The 22,012-nt window shown below is 40.7% G+C and overlaps 1 protein-coding gene across 6 annotated transcripts in view; it reads right to left on the bottom strand.

Moving 5' to 3' along the window:
* NELL1 (neural EGFL like 1) overlaps window positions 1–22,012 on the bottom strand; it is a 430,169-nt gene that overhangs the window by 395,255 nt on the left and 12,902 nt on the right. For all 6 annotated transcript variants that reach the window (XM_073347842.1, XM_073347838.1, XM_073347837.1 and 3 more), the window contains exon 3: window positions 2,774–2,924. In XM_073347842.1, coding sequence (XP_073203943.1) covers window positions 2,774–2,924 — 151 coding nt within the window. The remainder of the gene's footprint in view (window positions 1–2,773; window positions 2,925–22,012) is intronic.

Genomic DNA, 22,012 nt, shown 5'->3' on the forward strand with positions numbered 1-22,012 from the left:
CAGCCATATGTAGGACCTCGGGAGTGGCAAAACCCTACCTATGTTTGGAGCTGACAGCACAAAAATAGCGACTTGATTTAATTTTGTGCATGGGTTCCAGGCCATGCAAGGCCACTACTGGTTTGGCTTGAGTAGGCTTAATATGACAGTCTCCACTAGATCCCTGTGAAATCCAGGGGTTTGTGATAGATGGAACTTCAGAGTCACAAGAAGCCTCACTGGCCCTGTAGGCTACGCTTTAGAGGTTTGGGTTAGCAGCCAGTGGCTATAGGAAGCCAAAGCCTGGCTCTGTCCAACTTTCACCAAAAAGGCACAATTACATTAGCATTTAATATAAAGAGTCAGGGAATGCAACATCTGTGTCAGGATATGAGAATGCATTAGAGTAACAATACTGTACACAATGTCTATAATGTGAAGTCCTTTGCAAACATTAAATAAAGAAGCTTCACATGACCCCAGTAAAGTATGTATGTATTATCATCCCCACTTAAGGCAGAATGAAGTAAAGTAAGTAGGTATAACAAGATTCAATGGCTGGCAGTTGAAGATAGATACATTCAGACTAGAAATAACATCCAAATCTTGAACAACAAGGCTAGTTAACTATTGGAACAATTTACCAAAAGTTGTGGTGGACTCCCCATTAACGGCAATTTTAAACTCAAGATTGGATGTTTTTCTAAAAGCTATGCTCTGGTTCAAACAGGAATGAATTCAAAAAATCCTATGGCCTGTGTTATTCGAGGACAGACTAAATGATCAGACCAGTCCCTTTCAGCCTTAAAAATCTATGAAAAAAAATAACATTCTCCAGGATACAAAGAAAGCCTGTAGCAGAGGTGGCAACAGAACCCAGAAGTGTTGATTCCCACTCCCTTCTTCTGAGCACTTGACACAATGCCTTCTCTACAAAATATTATATCTACACACACACACACACACTAAACACCAACAGAATAACTGTCATTAGACCTGTTATTTATTAGTTCTACCTCCTTTTTTGGAGAAACTTATATGTCTGCCATTACGGATATGACAGCTGTGATGGGTTCGGTCACAGAGACCCCCTGGGGACTGTCACCTTACATGCTGAAACTACCTCTGAGCCCGTTTTCCCTGTCAGCTTAGGACTCCAGAACCCTGTCTTGTTGAGCCAGACAAGCAAGCCTGCTGCAACACAAAGGCAGGGTCTGAACCACGTCCCCAAAACTGCAGGCTTTAACTGAAAACCACTCAGCAGGTACTCCTGTCTCCAGCTCCCAGACCCCAATGGCATCCAAACCCCAAATAAATCAGTTTTACTCTGTATAAAACTTACACAGGGTAAACTCATAAATTGTGCACCCTCTATAAAACACTGATAGAGAAATATCCACAGCTGTTTGCTCTCCCAGGTATTAATCACTTACTCTGTGTTCACTAATAAACAAAAGTGATTTTATTAAGAATAAAAAGTAGGATTTAAGTGGTTCCAAGTAATAACAGACAGAACAAAGTAAGTCACCAAATAAAAAAGCAAAAACACGCAACTCTAAGCATAATACATTAAGAAACTGAATACAGGTAAATCTCACCCTCAGAGATGTTCCAATAAACCTCTTTCACAGACTAGATGCTTTGTTAGTCTGGGCCCAATCCTTTCCCCAGTACAGTTCTTGTTAGTTCCAGCTCAGGTGGTAACTAAGGTATTTCTCAGGACTGCAGCCCCCTTTGTTATGTTCTACCCCCTTTTATAGATTTGGCCCAAGATGGGAAACCTTTGTCTCTCTGGGTTCCCACCCCTCCTTCTAAATGGAAAAGTACCAGGTTTAAGATGGATTCCAGTATCAGGTGACATGGTCACATGTCACTGTGAGACCTCTTTCTTCATTACCCACAGGCTGGCCCCCACATCCACAAGAAGGCTTGCAGGTAAATAAACCATCTACAGCCAAATGTCCTAGTCAGTGGGTGCCATCAAGATTCTAAACCACCATTAATGGCCCACACTTTGTATAATTACAAAAGGACCTTAGAGTTAACTTCATATTTCTAGTTTTAGATACCAAAATGATACATACATACAAATAGGATGAACACACTCAGTAGATTATAAGCTTTGTAATGATACCTTACAAGAGACCTTTTGCACAAAGCATATTCCAGTTACATCAGATTCACATTCCAAGCATATTTTCATAAAGCATATGGAGTGCAACGTCACAACAGCTATCCAAAGAGATCATTTTTCCCATTGACAGTAAACGAAGACTAATCTTTTTAAATTTACACTACATTTATATCTCAGGAAGGGAACATAAAACGCATCACCATCTGGAAGGCATCCAAAGCATAGGTTTCAATAATGGTCTAATTGCTAGACCTCAAAAGAGCAGAAACTATTTAAAATGATACAAAACGTAGTGAAGAAGGACGCATGGGACTGTGCAATGTATGTAGATTTAACATCCCTGAAGAAGTGAAACACATGATGAACTAATAGAGATGACATTACAGGGGCTTCTATGGTGTGTTAAGTACCTACCTCGTTGGCTTAAAAGTAACTAAAAGATCAAAGTAATATGAAGTCTTTTACTGAATAAAGTATCCTGCCTCCTTTTGTTTTAACAAAAAAAATAACTGACAAATCTGCGAAACAGAGACTTTGACTGTCACTTCAGATGTTTCAACTACTACTTTAGCTCAATGTCATGCTAGACCATGAAGTGCAGAGATACTTCTGCTATAGAAGAAAAGTGAAGCTTTCAGCAAAGAAGAGATTTCCTCTTACCTGTGCTCCAACTCTCGGATGGACAGTACAACTCCAGAAGTTGATGCCCTCTGTTGCAGGGTGGCCAGAAACGTGAATTCACTTTTATTCCGAAAGAGTTGAATTAACTTCTCGCTCACATGGGGCGCTGCATGGATTTCTCTTTCTACATCTAAGAGTTTCATCGACAAGAAGAGAAGGGAAGGGAAAAAACACAATGGCACAGTAAAAAAGCCAAGTCTGAAGGATTCAGATTACACTTTTTATTTTCCTCTTCCATCAATATTTTTCAACAGTTGTGTACTGCACGCTACAGCTGCATTCATTCAATGTGAAAACCCAAAATGCCATCTCTGTCAATGTGCCCACTTGGACAAGTTCACAATTGGCCAGGCACTGATTTTCTGACAGAAATGTTGACAGGATGCTAAGCAATTTGGGTCTGCTGCAAGCAGATTAAGTTGCAGTAAACAAGGTGTGTTGCAGTCAGATAAATAATCTTCAAAATTCCAAGGAATATCAGGAACTGCCTGCTCCCAATGCCACTTACCAAGCTCCGATTTCAATTTTACCATTGACTCAGTTACCATCTCTCCACAATATATGTGAGGGACCCTGTCCTTGCACTGTGTAGGGCAGAGATGTATTATTGCTAACAATGCTACATAGCTATGACTTTGCCCAAAATAAATTCAAGACATGCTTGCAATACACTATCATTTCTAGGATTTCTCAGTTTAAACAAGCAATGTGTGACAGCTCATACAATATTTATTAATCTACACTCTGATCAAGTAGGGCCAGAGATGTTTCAGTCTTGCTAATTCTGCTGTTGTCCATCAGTGGCATGCCTTCCCACTCTCCACTCTTCTTAGACCCAAAGTCACCTCTATTCAAACGCACCCACTGCTATCTCACCATTTCTTACTGCACACCACTAACCTCTAAGATGGTGAATAATGAAAGGAAAGAGAACACTGAAAGTCTGTTAAAGGAATGAATCACGCATCATTTCACCCTCCTCTGCTATTTTGTTTTGTCATGTCTTTCATGCTGGCACTTTATCACATATTTTTGGGGCCTGTGTCACTTTCTTTTCTCAAATGCCATTACCAATTAGAAAGCCACGCGCTGCTTCTTTAGAAAGGCTTTCTTTGAAGCCAAACATTCTGGCTCAGTTCCTCAACTGGTATAAATCAGAGTAGCACTACTGAAGGATCTGGTCCAGTGTAAATGCTGTAGGGTAACGGACAAAAAGTGATGAAATTTACAGCATAGAGCCTCACTATAAAGAGCCTAATGTACTGTCATAAAATTATGTTTATTGGACTCAAGAGAAGAACAGAAGATGGACCCAGAAAAAAAAATTGACACCTAAACACCCCTTAATTTTGAGGGAACTCCACACCATGGAGAGAATCCAAATTCTGTGCTCAAGATTTTTAAACCAGTGATTTGGGGTACCTCAATTTTGGGGTGCCCAACCTGAAAAGTCTTAAAGCAGACTGAACATGCTGTCTACTCCCCCACTCAAAATCCAGCATCCCTAAGGTATTTCAAGTGGGGCATCTGAAATCACTAGTCAGTTTTAAAAATCTAGTCCATTGGCTCAAACTCACCCCTAAGATTCACCACACAGACTATTAGTCTGTCTAGTCTTGTATCCTGCAAAAATCATGAAGCTTCAGAAAAAAATCTCCAATGTAGCCAGCAAATTGTACAACACCATGGGAGGGGGGAAAATCCTTCCTGTCCGCTGTAGGTGACCAGCTTATGTCCTTAAGCTGGAGATTTGATTATCCATATCATTATCTTAGTTTAGCTTGCATAGCTACAAATGTTATTAATGGTCATAAAATTACCTAGTTCTTTTTAAAACCTAGCTTCAGGGGATATAAATGTGTACATCTAAATGACAATTAGTGTTCAGCTGCCTCCTTGAGAACATGAGGATATCCTCCATGAAGGTCTTCCATGCTCCCATACCCAATAAATTAACTCAATTCATATTTAACCCATTATTAAAAAAAAAAAAAGGTATGGAAAGGACAGGAGGTTTTTGGTTTTTTGTTTTTTTTTAAAAATCATCAGTCTGCTGATCCAGACCTCAAACTGTGGAGCAAAATAGACATAAAATTAAAGCCAGCACAATTACAACAGGAATTAATCTGGGCCACTAAGGTGTGAAAAATTCAGTACAAAATCCCAAAAACTTGAAAGTAAAAGATTTTTGCTCTTTGATTTGAAGTTTCCAAAATATTTCAATGTCATGAAAATCCTAAAAATAAATATATGACGTTCAAACCATTTTTGAAGTTCTTTCAGATAATAATGAATCCACATTGAAAACACTGGTAGTTTTGTAAGGGACATTTCCATTGGCAAATTTCAGAGAATCTTCACAGAATCCTAAATTTCCAGGTCATTAAATGTCCCAGAACAAAATGAGGATATTTACCTCAAGAATGTTATTTTGTTAATCCATATGGTTTGAGTTTCAATACACTGAGCCTTTCTTTTAGAAAAACACTTTGAAATGTAATACTATATTCCTGTGTCTTCTAATAGTGCATGAATACGTCAGAATGCCTCTCTCTTATGCATTCAGCTACTTTTAAAATGAATATACAACATGGATGTAAAATACTACAGTTTTCTAGAATAGGGGCTCAAACCACTGGAACAATATTAATATAGCGTTTTAGACCACTGTTACAGTATCTTCCTAAAAAGGGAAAATAACTTGTAAGGGCCAAATCCTGCAAACAAACACTTAGCTATCATGTATATTGTTATTACCATGAATAATCCTACTGACCAACAGCCTTTGTAGTTGAGTGTTTGCAGGAGAAAGCCTTACATTAGCAATGGAACATACTTGCTGACATGGAAAAGATTATGGACACACTTTTTAACATAATTGACATACACTATATTGGAAACACAGAGCTTTTTTTAAGGGGCGACTGGTAATAGGACTCCCAATCCTGCCACCTGACTCGTACAGGTGGACGAGTCAGTCTGCTTGTGTACAGTTCTCTCTAGTTCAAATGGACTTCACACATGTGCAGGGATCCACCTACATGGATAGATAGCAGGACCTGACCCTATAAGGCTAAAAAAAAAAGGTGTGTATATATTTAGTCCACATGGTTGTCATGTACATCATCTGCTTTTGAGCAATCTTCTGTGTTTCACCTGATCTCTAGACAAAATATCATTCAAATGAATTATAAGTACTATATGCTCAGACTTCTATTTTGCATCAATTTTAATTCTGGGGGGGATGGGAGGAAGCTAGCTGCCCATCAGGGAAAAATAGTTCTTACATTATCTATAAAAAATAACTGGCTCCTTGTAATAAAGTGCTATTTTCTTTCCTGTGTAACATAGAGTATTGCTTTATCTAGTCATCTTCAATGAAATATTACTTCACACTTGACTGATAATGCAACCTCAGCAAAAACCAAAGAGATGAAGATATGACTTTCTCATGCCCTGCTATGTGGTTATGTTTTCTTAATTTGAAATGTTGGGTGTTTGGGGGTTTCTTTAAACAAGTCAAAGTGTTTCTCAAATCAAACCCAGGTGAATAAAGCAGCTCTGTATATTTATTTGAAAGTGCAAACTGATATAATAAGCCTTCTCGAAGGATCTACTGAGGGAGATTTCTACCTTGAACAAGCAAAGGTACAGAAGATTCTTTTGTTTAAAAAAAATATGGAATTCTAAAAAGGAAATGTCTATATGCTGAGCAACATTACTTTTTAGCATAAGAGATCACCACTTACTGTCTGAACTAGCAGTATGCATTAACTGTAATTATCAATGGTGCTTACTTTAAGCACCTCCAACTAAATTTCAAATTGTGGGATTTAGTTCCTATTTTGCCAAATTCTGGTGAAATCCTCTGAGTTGATGGAGTTGTTGTCAGGGGGTTTAAAGACCCAGAGAACATACCAATTAGGAAATTTACCAGTACATAATGCCGAAAGGTTAGATTCTGCAGACATTTAACACTTTTTGTTAAGCACTGTCTTGACATATACACAGTATAACTAGCTTAATGCCTCTACTGTTCTGTTAGTGCCAAATCTAAAATACTTATCTATATATTTTATGAAATCCTTCATAATTATGATGAATGCTAATCAAAGACATATTTGGGCCACCATAACTTGCCTATTAAGTGTCAAGTCATTTAAACCCAAAAATGTGGCCTACCTGAAAACTGCTATAAATCTAATAAAGGAAACTATGCACCGAGACTAACACAAAGCCCAAAATATGGAGCCACATAGGACCTCATCAGAAAAGCAGTGCACAGGAGACCACAACATGCAAGTTATGTTGTTCTTTCAACCTGCAGTGCTCACACTCCACAGTTCTTCCATGGCCCGAGACACAGTGGATAATGGCCCATATGCATAAGCACATAACCTTAACACCTTTCCCCACGGGGACTGATCATGATGCTGGCACTGAATAGTTCTGACGGGCAGCCATAATATAGGTCCACATAAACAATGTTCCTATAGTGTTACAGTAGGGTCTGGAAGCTGTGCCACTGACTTCAATGGGCAAAGAATCAGACTCTTAATGAGTATGGGGTGTTCAGATACAGCGACTGGAGAAATTGAGGAGGATGAAGACAGCAAGACAGACGATATCTGCAATAAGTGCTTGATCCTGTGAGGTGATGAGAGCCTGTGCTCTTTTAAATTAGGTGGAATTAGGGGAGCTCAGCATCTCACAGGCTCAGGCCTTAAAAGCACTTAGGATACAAATTTGGCCCTCAGACCATACATTTCTGATGGACCCATCACTGTCTCAACTCTCCCCCGTTCACAGCAATTAAAATATCCTTAGAGCTTTGCCACTTACATACCAGAGGATGATAAAACCCCCAACAAGGAAGTAAATCAAAAGAGCCAGGTTGGCTTCTGCAAAATGATCCCCAAATCAAAGTGGACAAAATTAGTAGGAAGAAAAGGATGCCGATGAAATGAGCTATTGCTCACGAAAGCTTATGCTCAAATAAATTTGTTAGTCTCTAAGGTGCCACAAGTCCTCCTTTTCTTTTTGCGGATACAGACTAACATGACTGCTACTCTGAAAATTAGTAGGGAAAAGGACAAAAGCAGCTGACACAGTGGAACAAATTCTCTGAAGGTGATGTTTTACAACATCAGTGCCTGTATTCCATTCAAATCCATGGTCCCCAGTACTACAAGCAATGGAAGAAATGCGTAACAATTGTGGTCCCAACCCCACAACTTTTATTCACATGAACAGTCCTTATTCTGGTGAGTAATCTTTCCTCAAACACTCCCACTGGAGTCAATGAGACTACAGGGATTGCTCCCGTGAGTAAAGACGACATGATCTGGTCTTAAATGTCTTTCAATAGTTATATTATTTTTTGAAATATCCTGTCTGGGAAAGCTCTAAAGAGCCTCTTTCTGATTCATTTCTTTTTTCAGTGCATGGAGAGTTTATTGCTATATCCCTAATCCCAATCCATTTGAAAGCTGCTTGATTCAATATACTTTCAGTATCACCTGTATGGAACATTTATACTCAAACTGCTTGGTGCTCCATTCCCTCACATTCATAGAAGATCTGGATAAGCAAGCAGAAGTTTGCAAAATCAGAGCTTGGGTTTCAATGACAGCCAAAGTGGACAGTGAAACTCAAATCTCAGAGAGTACTGGCTTTTAAATGCGGTGTTCCTTTGTTGCCTATTTTGACTTGTTCACCCCTGCCCACCTTGTAAGGAGATACCATTATTTTGTAAATCAGCAATAAAAAGTTTAATTTTTAAGTCAACATTCATTTTTATAAACTACTTAAAATAGTGAAATCACCCTGTTTGTATTCAGCTTTTCAGATTAGATTAGTTACTTAGTATTGGTACAAGAGACTGGTCAGGCAGTCATTTGGCAGGAGACATGTAGGACATGTGAATATTAAGTTCAGATCCTTGTTCCCTAGACAGCCACATCTTAGGAGCCCTTGTGTCACAGAATATCAAGGTTGGAAGGGACCTCAGGAGGTCATCTAGTCCAACCCCCTGCTCAGAGTAGGGCCAATCCCCAACTAAATCATCCCAGGCAGGGCTTTGTCAAGCCTGACCTTAAAAACCTCTAAGGAAGGAGATTCCACCACCTCCCTAGGTAACCCATTCCAGTGTTTCACCACCCTCCTAGTGAAAAAGTTTTTCCTAATATTCAACCTAAACCTCCCTCACTGCAACTTGAGACCATTACTCCTTGTTCTATCATCTGCTACCACTGAGAACAGTCTAGATCCATCCTCTTTGGAACCCCCTTTCAGGTAGTTGAAAGCAGCTATCAAATCCCCCCTCATTCTTCTCTTCTACGGACTAAACAATCCCAGTTCCCTCAGTCTCTCCTCATAAATCATGTGCTCCAGCCCCCTAATCATTTTTGTTGCCCTCCACTGGACTCTTTCCACATCCTTCTTGTAGTGTGGGACCCAAAACTGGACACATTACTCCACATGAGGCCTCACCAATGCCAAATAGAGGGGAACGATCACGTCCCTCAATCTGCTGGCAATGCTCCTACTTATACAGCCCAAAATGCTGTTAGCCTTCTTAGCAACAAGAGCACACTGTTGACTCATATCCAGCTTCTCATCCACTGTTACCCCTAGGTCCTTTTCTGCAGAACTGCTGCCTAGCCACTCGGTCCCTAATCTGTAGCGGAGCATGGGATTCTTCCATCCTAAGTGCAGGACTCTGCACTTGTCCTTGTTGAACCTCATCAGATTTCCTTTTGGCCCAATCCTCTAATTTATCTAGGTCCCTCTATACCCTATCCCTACCCTCCAGCGTATCTACCACTCCTCCTAGTTTAGCGTCATCTGCAAATTTGCTGAGGGTGCAACCCATGCCATCCTCCAGATGGAAACTGACCCCAGGACCAACCCTTGGGGCACTCCGCTTGATACTGGCTGCCAACTAGACATGGAGCCATTGATCACTACCCGTGGAGCCCGACAATCTAGCCAGCTTTCTATCCACTTTATAGTCCATTCATCCAGCCCACACCTCTTTAAACTTGTTGGCAAGAATACTGTGGGAAACAGTATCAAAACCTTTGCTAAAGTCAAGGAACACCACGTCCACTGCTTTCCCTTCATCCACAGAGCCAGTTATCACAGAAGGCAATTAGGTTTGTCAGGCATGACTTGCCCTTGGTGAATCAATGCTGACTGTTCCTGATCACTTTCCTCTCCTCTAAGTGCTTCAGAATTGATTCCTTGAGGTCCTGCTCCATGATTTTTCCAGGGACTGAGGTGAGGCTGACTGGCCTGTAGTTCCCCAGATCCTCCTCCTCCCCTTTTTTAAAGATGGGCACTACATTAGCCCTTTTCCAGTCATCCGGGACTTCCCCTAATCGCCATAAGTTTTCAAAGATAATGGCCAATGGCTCTGCAATCACATCCGCCAACTCCTTTAGCACCCTCAGATGCAGTGCATCCGGCCCCATGGACTTGTGCTCATCCAGCTTTTCTAAATAGTCCTGAACCACTTCTTTCTCCACAGAGGGCTGGTCACCTCCTCCCCATGCTGTGCTGCCCAATGCAGTAGTCTAGGAGCTGACCTTGTTCATGAAGACAGAGGCAAAAAAAGCATTGAGTACATTAGCTTTTTCCACATCCTCTGTCACTAGGTTGCCTCCCTCATTCAGTAAGGGGCCCACACTTTCCTTGACCACCTTCTTGTTGCTAACATACCTGAAGAAACCCTTCTTGTTACTTTTAACATCCCTTGCTAGCTGCAACTCCAAGTGTGATTTGGCCTTCCTGATTTCACTCCTGCATGCCTGAGCAATATTGTTATACTCCTCCCTGGTCATTTGTCCAATCTTCCTCTTGGAAAAAGGTGATGTGCCTCATCACAACCCTTTTTAAGGGATCCAAAAGCAAAATCCAGCTCTTCAGCTAGAGGCAGGGTCACCCCAACATAAGACTTTTAATGGAAGTAGCAAAGGTGGAAATAGGGATATTTCAGAGGAACATTATCCCTCCTTTCCACTACAAAAAAGCTCCTTAGAAAAGGCAATAGTCTCAAAGAGCTGTAAAAGGTTATGCAAGGAAAAAACACCAACCACAGGGATTGTCGCCAGTGATGATTCATTTTGCTGCCAAAAGGAGAAAAGCCTCAGGGAGATATTCTTTCCTACCAAATGCAGGCAAAACCAAGTTGGTCTGGAGTAGTCAAGGGGGAAGAGCCCCATCCCACAGAAAGGTTGATTCTGTCTCCAGGCTGGTGTGTGTATTTTTGTAGAGTTAGTGAAACAATGGGTGGAAGTTTCCATCTTAAATATGAGCTGGAGGGAATCTACAAGGTGTGCCAGCCAGAACTGAGGTGAACAGGTATATATACACGACCATCCTGATTCCCCAGGGCACTCAGGTTACTATCCCCATACAGCTCTCTGAGCACAAACCAGCTCATACTATGCAGCATAGAACATGAGCAACACATTAGTCTTCATTAGGGCTCTCATCACCTGGGGTACCCATGACTGCAGGCTTGCCAACATAGTATACACCACTACAGCAGGTACACACATCACAGTCTGCAAGCAGCCACTTGAAGATTCCCAGCCTACCCTCAGGAGAGAACACAAACTCTTATAAAACCACAGAGACCTGACCGGGGTGTAATATGTCTTGCCACGTGCGTGCCCTTCTTCTAAGCTAAGGGGGCGGTCTCACGAGTGAGAAAAAAAGTCTTTTTAAATGCTTTATTGGCATCTGCATTGCCAGCTCTGCTCAATTCAATAAACAGTAGGGCATCATGTGCAACAGCACAGCTTTCTAGATTATTGTTATTATTCATTATAAATCACTTTTTACGTGTTGCTTCAAACACTGTTTCTCAAGAATAAGATCTGCCTGCATTGAAATGCTCCCTATTTTAATATGCAAACCTCCTACAGAGATGATGTCTCATTTTAATTATTGTTTCGGTGTAATGGGTTTTCATTAAGTTAGAGGATGGAGCAATTACCAGGGTGAGCAGCTAATGTTTCAAAGGTAAGTTCCCATGGCTATACAACAAAGGCAGTTCGAGAAGAGAAGGTGGAAAACAAGTCTATTTCTAAATAAACTTTCCTTCTGCATGATGTAAAATTACCCTGACAATTTATCTTACCAGGTTTAAACATTCATGTGTTCCGGTCATTCTGATGTGCATACATTTGTAAACTAGTTTATGACTAGCTATCTCTTAACAATATGAACTTACTATTTGAAATAAAAAGCCATCTTCTTTTAAGGGATGCTGTTTCAAATTCCAAAACTCTGAGAAATCAAGATTCTGAGCCACTGAAATATCTGAAAAAGATCACTTATGAAACCATAGTCTCTCCCCAACCAATAATTTAGTTAGTTTAGTGGATTAATGTCTGACTTTTCACCTCTGGGAAATTGGTCTAACTTGAGCACCAGCAAGAATGACCAAAATCATATTAATTAAGTAGCTGTCAGAGAGTCTAAGAGAAATGCCTTTGGTTGCCTCAGCAATATTTCAAAACTAAACTACCTAAATTTGGCACACTGGGACAAACAGAGCAGTATTTATTCATATGAGACTTGGAAATGAATACAAAGTAAGGAGAAAAAAAATGCTCACCTCTTTCAGCCCCCACCAATGAAAGGTCCCTGTGGGACACAGTTGAGACACACGAGCAGACCGCTATGGAGAAGTCTGCATTGCAGGTGCGAGCGCTTGTTTAGGTACATAGAAGGCTTCAAGTCTCTAGAGCCCTAAATTGCTTTCTCCTCACATGAACTAATATAACAGCAACAAGGCACTTCAGCAGCAAAAGAATACATACATTCCACCAACTAGAAGACCTGGATAGTATGTTATATTGCAAAATGATATGGTTTTCAAAACCATTTATTTGACCAGAAAAGCAGCAGAGGTAGAGGAATCAAGGAGGAATAACAGTGTTCCAGATCAACCACAAGCAATTAACTAATGTCTGGCTTCCTGGTATTTTCCTCATATAGGTCGGCTTTATTTACCACCTGTTATTAATGCATCCGACTCTTGTGTGTTTCAGAGATTTTCGGTGGCTATTGGGCTTGTCTTTTGAGGCAAAGTTTGTTTTTGTTTGTTTGTTTTCCCCAAAAGATACTAGCACTGATATCAAGACTATTTAGGACACGTGCAACTGTTTGATCTCTTAAACTAAACACCTACTCCTTAGCCAGTGAAAATGCTTGAAAAGTCACAGTACCAGTAAAAGCACATCATCTGCTCTTAAATCATATGAGTTAATCAAATTACATGCCTTGTTAGCTAATTAGTTCAGGACTCATTGATTATAAGGTCTTTCCCACTGTTTATCTGTATTGCCCACAAGCTATCGCTGCAAAAGCTAAATGTTGCAGTTACTGATTTCCAACTTTGCACAAGAGTGTTTAAAAGAGCATTATAGAAAGCAGACAGCGCCCTGGCAACACAATCTCAAGAAGAACTGTCAACAGAGCCAGTGGCAATCTATACACTACTGGGAAGAGGCAGTGATTTCTAAGGTTTATTACAGACTTCTTATACTTTTTACAGAAACATTGTCTGTTTGGGATCTAATTTAGAATATGATAAATATTATCATCACACTAAACAATGAGCCACTGAAAATTCTGTCCGTTTCTATTCTGGCTTTTTGCCAAGGCCAAACTGGCACTTCCCTTCATCCCTTTAGAAAACATTTTCAGATAGGGTTGATGTCATGACTTCATAATTTGTTGGCTGACCACGCATGGGCAAAAAACAAAGGAATTGTGTTTTAAAATATCCCCTTATTTTAAGACCATGTGCTGGAAGGTATAGGCAAAAAAACAACAGAGAATATTTTAATCAACTGAAAAGCATTCCCATTAGGCTGAACAGCTCGATATTACAGGGAAAGACTATAAATATTGCCCTATACAATGGATGTTACCAACAGGATGACATCTCCTGAATTAATGGTACTATTTAGTGCTTCTGTAGTGCTTTAAGATTCTAAAATTCAACATGAACACCACAGGAGAAATCCTGCTTGCCTTCCTCAGGTCAGCAGTCAAGCTGCCTGGGCTTTTCAAAGGAATCCAGGATGCCCAATTCCCACTGAAATTGAATAGCAATCGGGGGGACTAATTCACTTTAGCTCCTTTGTAAACCGTCAGTGGGACCACATGAAATGCAGAATGTGGTATACGGACAGGACAGCCAACTCCTGAATCTTTGAGTCAAGATACCAGCATTCTACCACACACCTACTTAGAAGCTTGGGTAAGCTGTAATCTTTCTATGACTCAGTTTCCCCATCTGTAAAAGGGAGATTCCTATATTTAATGCTGCTTAACATGCATAATAGACATGGTCTGAGAGGCAAATTCATTCATGATTGTAAAGCACTTTGAGCTACTCAGATAGAAGGCACTATATTATTGTTAATTACAAATAAAGGTGTTTGAAAACAAACTATGTTTTTTTAAAAGTAGTAGTTCTTCACTTACCTCCCTATATTCAGAGCTCTGTCTGTATCCTGATGCAGTTGATGACCAAGGGTTGAGCCAAAGCCATCAAAATCAATAGGATTTGGCTCAGACCTCTAAGAAGTTAAACTATTATTATTTATATTGCTGTAGAGCTTAGTTGCTCTAGTCATGGACCAAGGCCACATTCTGTTTTATGTTTGTGCAGTGCCTAGCACAAAGACAGTCCTTGCCCTGAGGAATTCAGTCCATGGAATTACAACAGGGCTGAATTTGGCCCAAGCTGCTTAAGGAATCCATGTCATTGTACTGTATGGTTTGCATTCATTAGTGATTTATGCCCCCATGCAATTCCACTGAAGTCAAGAGGATTACAGCAAGTGTCCATCAACACACAGTGTGATCCTCAAGTAGTAAGGCTCAATCCCGTAATTGGATCTGCTCAGTCAGACCCTTGCATTTGCACAAATCTGAACCTCAGCGAACTCATCAACTCTTCCAGCAGAAGATGATCCCTGAACTCAGGCCCTGACAAACAAAAACCTCACCTTTTTAAATAAATGTATTAATTTTAAAATGTTAAGTCTACACTGATGTTTTCTTTGGCCCTGATCCAATAAAGCTCTTAACCACACAAGTAGTCCCACTGAAATCAAACAGGATGATTCATATGTTTGAAGTTAAATACTGTATGTGCTTACATGCTTTGGCGGATCAGGGCCTTAATGATTTGAGTTTTAAATTACTTTTTTTTTTTTAAAAAAGCATTTTAGTTCATCTTAAAGAAAATCCACAACTCTTCAGATAATTTGCATTCTTTGCATATTTCTTACAGAACATGTTTCATAAAAATTCTCCTACGATTTCTTTACATAAGAAAATTCACAACACATTACTTAAGCAAATGAAATCCTGGGTTGCTTTGTTTTATTTAGTAACTGTATTATAATAGCTTGGAACGTAATATTTGTCAAAGCCCTTTTCTATTGATATGTAATTTCTGCTATCAGCCGCTTTACATTTATTTTTGTATTCAATATCATCTGTGTATCTTTGTGGAACGCTGTTGAAAGAGACATCCTGAAAGAATTTAAAAGCGTGCGTATTAGGTGAATGGGTATACTCTCACACACATTTATAGATTCTTTCAGGATGTATCTTTGTACTACATTCCGCAAAGAAACAAAAAGAATCAAACACAACCAATGCACTTAGTCATTCCCTGTAAGTTGTTATATGAATTATTTGAGAGATTTAGGAATTTTTAAAAATGTCACAACAACAACGGTTTTATCTTTTTACACCATAATTATGATTTGAAGCATTGCTTTTCTTATTTCATCCAAGCACACCACAACTCATGAATAAAATATGACAAGTTTGATAGCATCCATTGCTGTGGGTTCATCCGTAACAGCAAACGTGCTCGGGGTATTAAGAGCTCCCTTTTGCTCTATAAGCCTTTGTTTCTGAAAATAGGCTTTTATTTAAATGGAACTGCCACATGTGTCCTCCTTTTTGCATTTCTCACCTTTAGCAATAACATCAGCACGAATGTTTACCTTCTTTAAAAAAAAGAGTGCTTCTAAAAACAATTAGGACGGTATAAAACTAGAAAGGACAGAATATCCCATCTGAAAGCAAGTGTTCACAACACATCAAAAACATTAAACGCACTGCCACTAACAAAGAACAAAAGGGTAACACAGAGGAGCACGACTTCTAAATATGTGGCAGTACAAAACAAACGTTAATTTCATACTGGCTTCATAATTAGTTACACATAAGTAATCTTTAAGTATTTCCTTCCATTCCCCCCCACACACACACACAACTTCTCACAAAGGCCACCGTAACTTAACGCCTTCCCAAAGTCCTGCCTCCAGAGGTAGCCCTGTACTCTTGGAAACCAACACGCCAGATACAGTACCATACATCAGGTTTATAAATCATGAGCATTTATCAAATACTTCTAGAAGTGTCACATTTTAAGGTTCTGCTGCTTCATTTTCCAAGCAGCATAATGAGCACCTGTGTAGATCTCCACAGAAAAAGAAAAATCCTGACACACAAAAAATTATCTTCCCGCAAATCTTGGCTTACTTGTTTCCCACACCCCACTCCACCCCCAGCTATGATTTCAGAGTACACATTATTACATTTGTATTATAAAGCAAAGGGGAGAGTGGCATTTGTGTTTAAATTGTGTGTGACTGGACAATGATTATTTGACATTTGAGATCCAATCCTGCATTCTTTGCACATCCAAAGCTCCCTTGGATTTCACTCAGAGTGTGGGTATTCAAGAAATTCAAGATCTGAAAAGCACAAGAACTAAGGTTAATAAATGTAACAGTAGGAACATCAAAACTTGTCTATACTAGAACCAAGGGCCTGCTCCCATTGAAGACAATAGGAAAATTCCTAGCTTCAAAGAGCAGTTTTCTGTAAATGCAGGGAGGGAGGGACTTGATAGACTAGTATGTCTGTAAGTACTATGATCCTAGGTTATCTTTTTCTTTCTATAGCTCAAAGAACCAATGGGATATTCAACTCCAACTACAAAAAAAATGCAGGGAAAAACTTACAGCAACTTTTGGAAAGCCAAAAAGCAGATGCTTAACTACAGTTTTGGTTGCTTCAGTACATAGTGATGTGGAACTCCCTCAGATACGTCTGGGAACTAGAGAACTACCTTAACAAGTGTCAAATAATTCTACGTTTTTGTAATTTCTGAGGCACTACATTTTGTCACATTGCCTTGCCTTTGTGTCCTGTTATCTAATGTTGCATCATGCCAAACTGACACGTGACATGATCACCTAACATTAGTTGTGTGTCAGAAATGAAAAATAAAAAAAAAGATCTTTTCCCTCCCTCACATAGCGAACAATCTATTGCACCAGGTGGAAAGATTAAGCTGAATTTTTGGCAGATAAGCAACATGTTGAGGCCTCAAAAGTAGCATCTAATTTTTATTCCCTGCTGGTACCTCAAGATAGCAGGTTCCCCCCACATCCTACCCACACCCACAGGAAATTACCCATGTCTAGCTACCGTATTATGCTTTGATTATAGCATAATCTGTTAAAGATGCATAATGGTTTTTAACTATTTTATCTATGTAATTGTTTTAAAGAAACTGTCAACTTAGCTTTTGTCTATGATATCGCTCTTCTTTTGTGATTAAACACAATGGGAGGCGAGTAGAACTGTTTCCATCAACTTGCTTTAAATAAATTTCATTTAAAATGAATTTTCGACTGTTAACAGTCCCCTTCAGCGTTTTGAGCCCAAATACAACTGTTGTGGGTGCTAATGCACAAGAACAAAAGTGAAATCAACCACCTCATTGCCCAGGCTGACAGCCTGACTCTTCAAGCCTCTCTCATACTTCGTAGTACTAAGGGCTCACCTACACATGAAAATTACCCTGGAATAAAACAGAGTGGGAATTTAAAGCAGATTAACTATTCTAGATGAACTCCATGTGTAGACAGTCAAAGTTCTCCTATTCTGAATTAAGAGCCCCCAAACATGGAGTTAATCAGGAATAGCTATTCTGGAACAATTCCCCATGTAGACAACCCCTTACTTACTCAGCAGTAATAAGTCCAATTCTGTTTTGCCTTACATTGGTGTAAATCAAGTTACGACAATGGAGATACACAGGTGTAAAACTAAGAAACAGGCCTATTAGAACTATTTGTCCAAGTAAGTGTTATTCATTGGGTAATATTCACCCCTATGCAGAGGGCAAGCCCAAGGTTGATGGTCTCTGAAGTCCCAGTTACAACCCATTTAAGCATATATGTCTGCCCCTCTGTATGGGGATGAATTTCAGCAAGTGAAGAGCAAACAGTATAAATGGAGAGAAGTACAAGTAACTTCTCACTTAACATCCTCCCAGTTAACATTGTTTCACTATTAGGTTGCTGATCTATTAGAGAACATACTCCTTTAAAGCCCTGCAATGTTCCCTTATAACATTGTTTGGCTCCCCAGCTTGGCACTCCTGATGGGGAGCAGGGGCAGGGGCTTGCCCCATTCAGCCCGCCCGGCATTTCAGCCAGGAAGCAGGCAAGCCCCTGCACCTTGACCCCACTTCCTGGCAGGAGCGCCGAGCAGAGCAGGGCAAGCCCCTGCAGCCCAACCCTGTTATGCCCCGCCTCAACCAAGCTTCATAATCATCATTGGTGAGTACGGTATTACATTATTTAAAACTTATACTGTATATGTTGTGGCAGAGCTCCGACCTTGTCTCAGCAGGTCCTGCACTTCCTGGTGGATTACGCTAGCCTCAGAGGCTCACTGTAACTCTCTACATAGCCCTTCTCCCTCTAGAGGCAAGGGTCACAGCCTACTGAGCCATTTTCATCATAAGCCAGCAAAGAGGTTGGTGAGAGAACTCCCACAGTCTCTGTTGTCCCTATGGGCTTATTCCAGACTAGTTTAGCCTCTTGTCCTGACAGGGGCCTGTCTTCCCCTCCCAGGAGGTGTTTCCGTAGCGGCGGGTTGGGGGGAACCCTGGCTCGCCCTCTACTCTGGGTTCTGGCCCAGGGACCCCAATGGCAGCAGATGTTGGCAGCTGACCTTTCATTGCCAGAGTTGCTACATTTCCCTGGGCCACTTCCCCACAGCTCTCCCACTTCTCTCTCTCAACACCTTCTTCACCCTTACCTTGGGGGCTCCCTTTCCAGTGGCTTGAGGGTGTCTTCATTACCCAACCCTTCAGCCGCACTTCCTCTCCTCTGGCTCCCCTCAGCCGGAGGGGAGTGAGCCCTTTTATAGTATCAGAGGGGCCTTAATTAGACTCAGGTGTTCACATTAAGGTAACAGGCTCACCTGACTCTTTGCAGGTTAATTGGAGTCAGGTGTCCACCCTAGCCTGGAGCAGCCTCTGCTCTGGTCACTCAGGGAACAGAAAACTGCTTATCCAGTGGCCAGTATATCTGCCTTCTACTATGCTGCTCAACCTCCCTCTTAGGCTGGTGGGGGATCCTTTGTAGTGGAAGAGCTCTGCCCGCCCACTTCCTGGATCCCAATAGGACTATGCTGCTCAACCTCCCTCTTAGGCTGGTGGGGGATCCTTTGTAGTGGAAGAGCTCTGCCCGCCCACGTCCTGGATTCCCAATAGGACTATGCTGCTCAACCTCCCTCTTAGGCTGGGGGGGGATCCTTTGTAGTGGACGAGCTCTGCCCGCCCACGTCCTGGATCCCAATAGGACTATGCTGCTCAACCTCCCTCTTAGGCTGGGGGGGGATCCTTTGTAGTAGACGAGCTCTGCCCGCCCACGTCCTGGATCCCAATAGGACTATGCTGCTCAACCTCCCTCTTAGGCTGGGGGGGGATCCTTTAGCACTTCCTGGATCCCAATAAGACTATGCTGTTGCACCCCACTGGCCTGGGTCTATCACAATGTACAGAATGTCTTTTGTCTGGCCAAAAAAAAAAAAAAAACAGATTTCCCTGGAACCTAACCCCACCTATTTACAATAATTCTTATAGGGAAATTGGATTCACTTAACATTGTTTCTCTTAAAGTTGCATTTTTCAAGAACATAACTAGGATGTTAAGTGAGGAGTTACTGTAAATTAGGTTTTTAATATTTTCAGTTTGAATAAAGAATATATGATTATTAGCTGATAATGTTATCATGATTATTATGGGCCACATCCTGATACCTTTACTCCAGTTAAGTAGTACCTTATTCATTGAGTAACCCCATTAACTCCAATGAGATTATTCATGAAATAATATTCAACCTGAGTAACGAAAGTGAAATTTGGCCCTGTGTGATTATGAGATTGACAGCATCCCTTTAAGATAAGATAAAGGCATAACACATTCTGTTTTCATTTTGATGGAGCTCCAAGGAACCCTGGAAACCATTACTATTACTTTTATCTAAATTGAACACTTTTTCCTTAAAGATATGGGTGTTCATGCTACTATTGATATATTATCGTTTGGAATCTTGCAACTCCCATTAGCAATAGTATGAGTTAACCTCTTGTGTCCTACTCTGTATCAAGCAGAGAATAAGCATCCGTTGTTTTCACTCTACTTATCTTTATTAAAGGTCTTTGTCAACAGATTGATACACTAAAAGCCATGAACTTTTCTGGCAGAGAAGCTTTAGCTGTAGAAAGTCTCCTGTTCCCCATGTGTACCTCTGTATCAATGCAGACAGAGGAGCAACACAATTATTGTCCCCCAGGAAAGCAAAAACAACTGCTAAGGACAGTGGCAATGCATGATCAGAGTTCTCTCCTATTCAATACAGACATGCTGGGAAACCCAAAATAATTTAGGTAACAGGAGGCGGCAGTACAGCAATATTTTCACCTCTCCTGCACATTTCTCCAGGGAAGAAACTGATCATTTTCATTTAGTGTTGCTAAAATTACTGGGTTGAGTTTTTATTTGGAAACTGAAATTTCATGACCATTGACAAGCTCCCTCCCCACCCATTGTCCACATGAAAGTCTGCGAAGGGCCTAGACCTTAACTTCTAACCAGTCAGTTTTACCAGTGAGGGAAAAAGGAGTATTTGGCTACCATAAGAAGATTTCTTTTTTAAAAAACAAAATTGGCTTGGTTGCTACCACAAAATGTCACTAAAAGCCAGAAACTGCATTATTTTAAAGATCTGGCAAAACTGTAAATTACCTCACTTTCAAAATGTCACAGAGCCCCTATCCAGAGCCATCCATTCCAATGAGACAAAACCCTAGTCCAGCACACAGCCTGAGTAGCCAGAGTATGCGCTGGGAATGTCTTCCAAGGTTTTAGTGGTCTCCATACTGCTTGAGCCCCTACACAACTTTGATCACCAACCTTGCAGCCTGCCTCCAAATACAGAGTGGTGCACAGGGAACTCTGCCTCAGACCCCAGTCCTACACAGTGCACATCGCCTCAGTAGGCTCCCCCCTTTCCACCCCAGCCAGTGGATCTGCACTGGTGAGTGAGAATGGGACATGTTGATCCCCTGGTGCTACAATTTAGCTACCAGAACTGAGGAGACAGAGAGGTGTGGTTAGTATTCTCACTGACATATCATCAAGAGAGACAAAGGGGCTCTTTCTTGAACTACAGAACTTTTTTTCATTTAGCTGCCCTCATAAGAGTGGCTGGGCTCATCTCTCACAGAGCTCAGCACAATTCAGATGCTGACCATTCCCAGGAGAGTTCACTGGCTGTCAGGCTATGGGAGGATATGTAAGGTCTGTGAGGTTATTCAGCATGGCATCATTTTTGGGTACTGAAATGGTTAACATTAGTTTATCTATCTCCAGAGCCTTGGGATGCTATTCAGTAATTATGTCTCAAGCAATCTTTAATTGTTCAATATGAAAATGATTCATCTCACTTGTCCCCTCCTAGCTCTTTGTAAACTGAATCCAGATCAGTTCTCTCTCCTGAAGATAGCTAGAGTTTTGCAGAGAGAAAAAAAACTTTGCTTAGGGACTTCACTGCCATATATATATATATACACACACACACACACATATATATACACACACACACACACACATACATATACTTTGTGCCATATATACACACATACAAACGTGTACATTTTATATGTATAATATATAGAATGTGTACACACCCACCAAAAAAAAAAAATAAGGTTGTTAAGTCAACCATTCAGAAGTTAAGAAACGCCAGCATTAAAGTTTTAACACTCCAGCTCAAAATGTTTATCTGTTATCCATAAAAGTG

Source organism: Lepidochelys kempii, chromosome 6, assembly GCF_965140265.1.
Source record: "Lepidochelys kempii isolate rLepKem1 chromosome 6, rLepKem1.hap2, whole genome shotgun sequence".
In the NCBI taxonomy this organism is placed as follows: Eukaryota; Metazoa; Chordata; order Testudines; family Cheloniidae; genus Lepidochelys; species Lepidochelys kempii.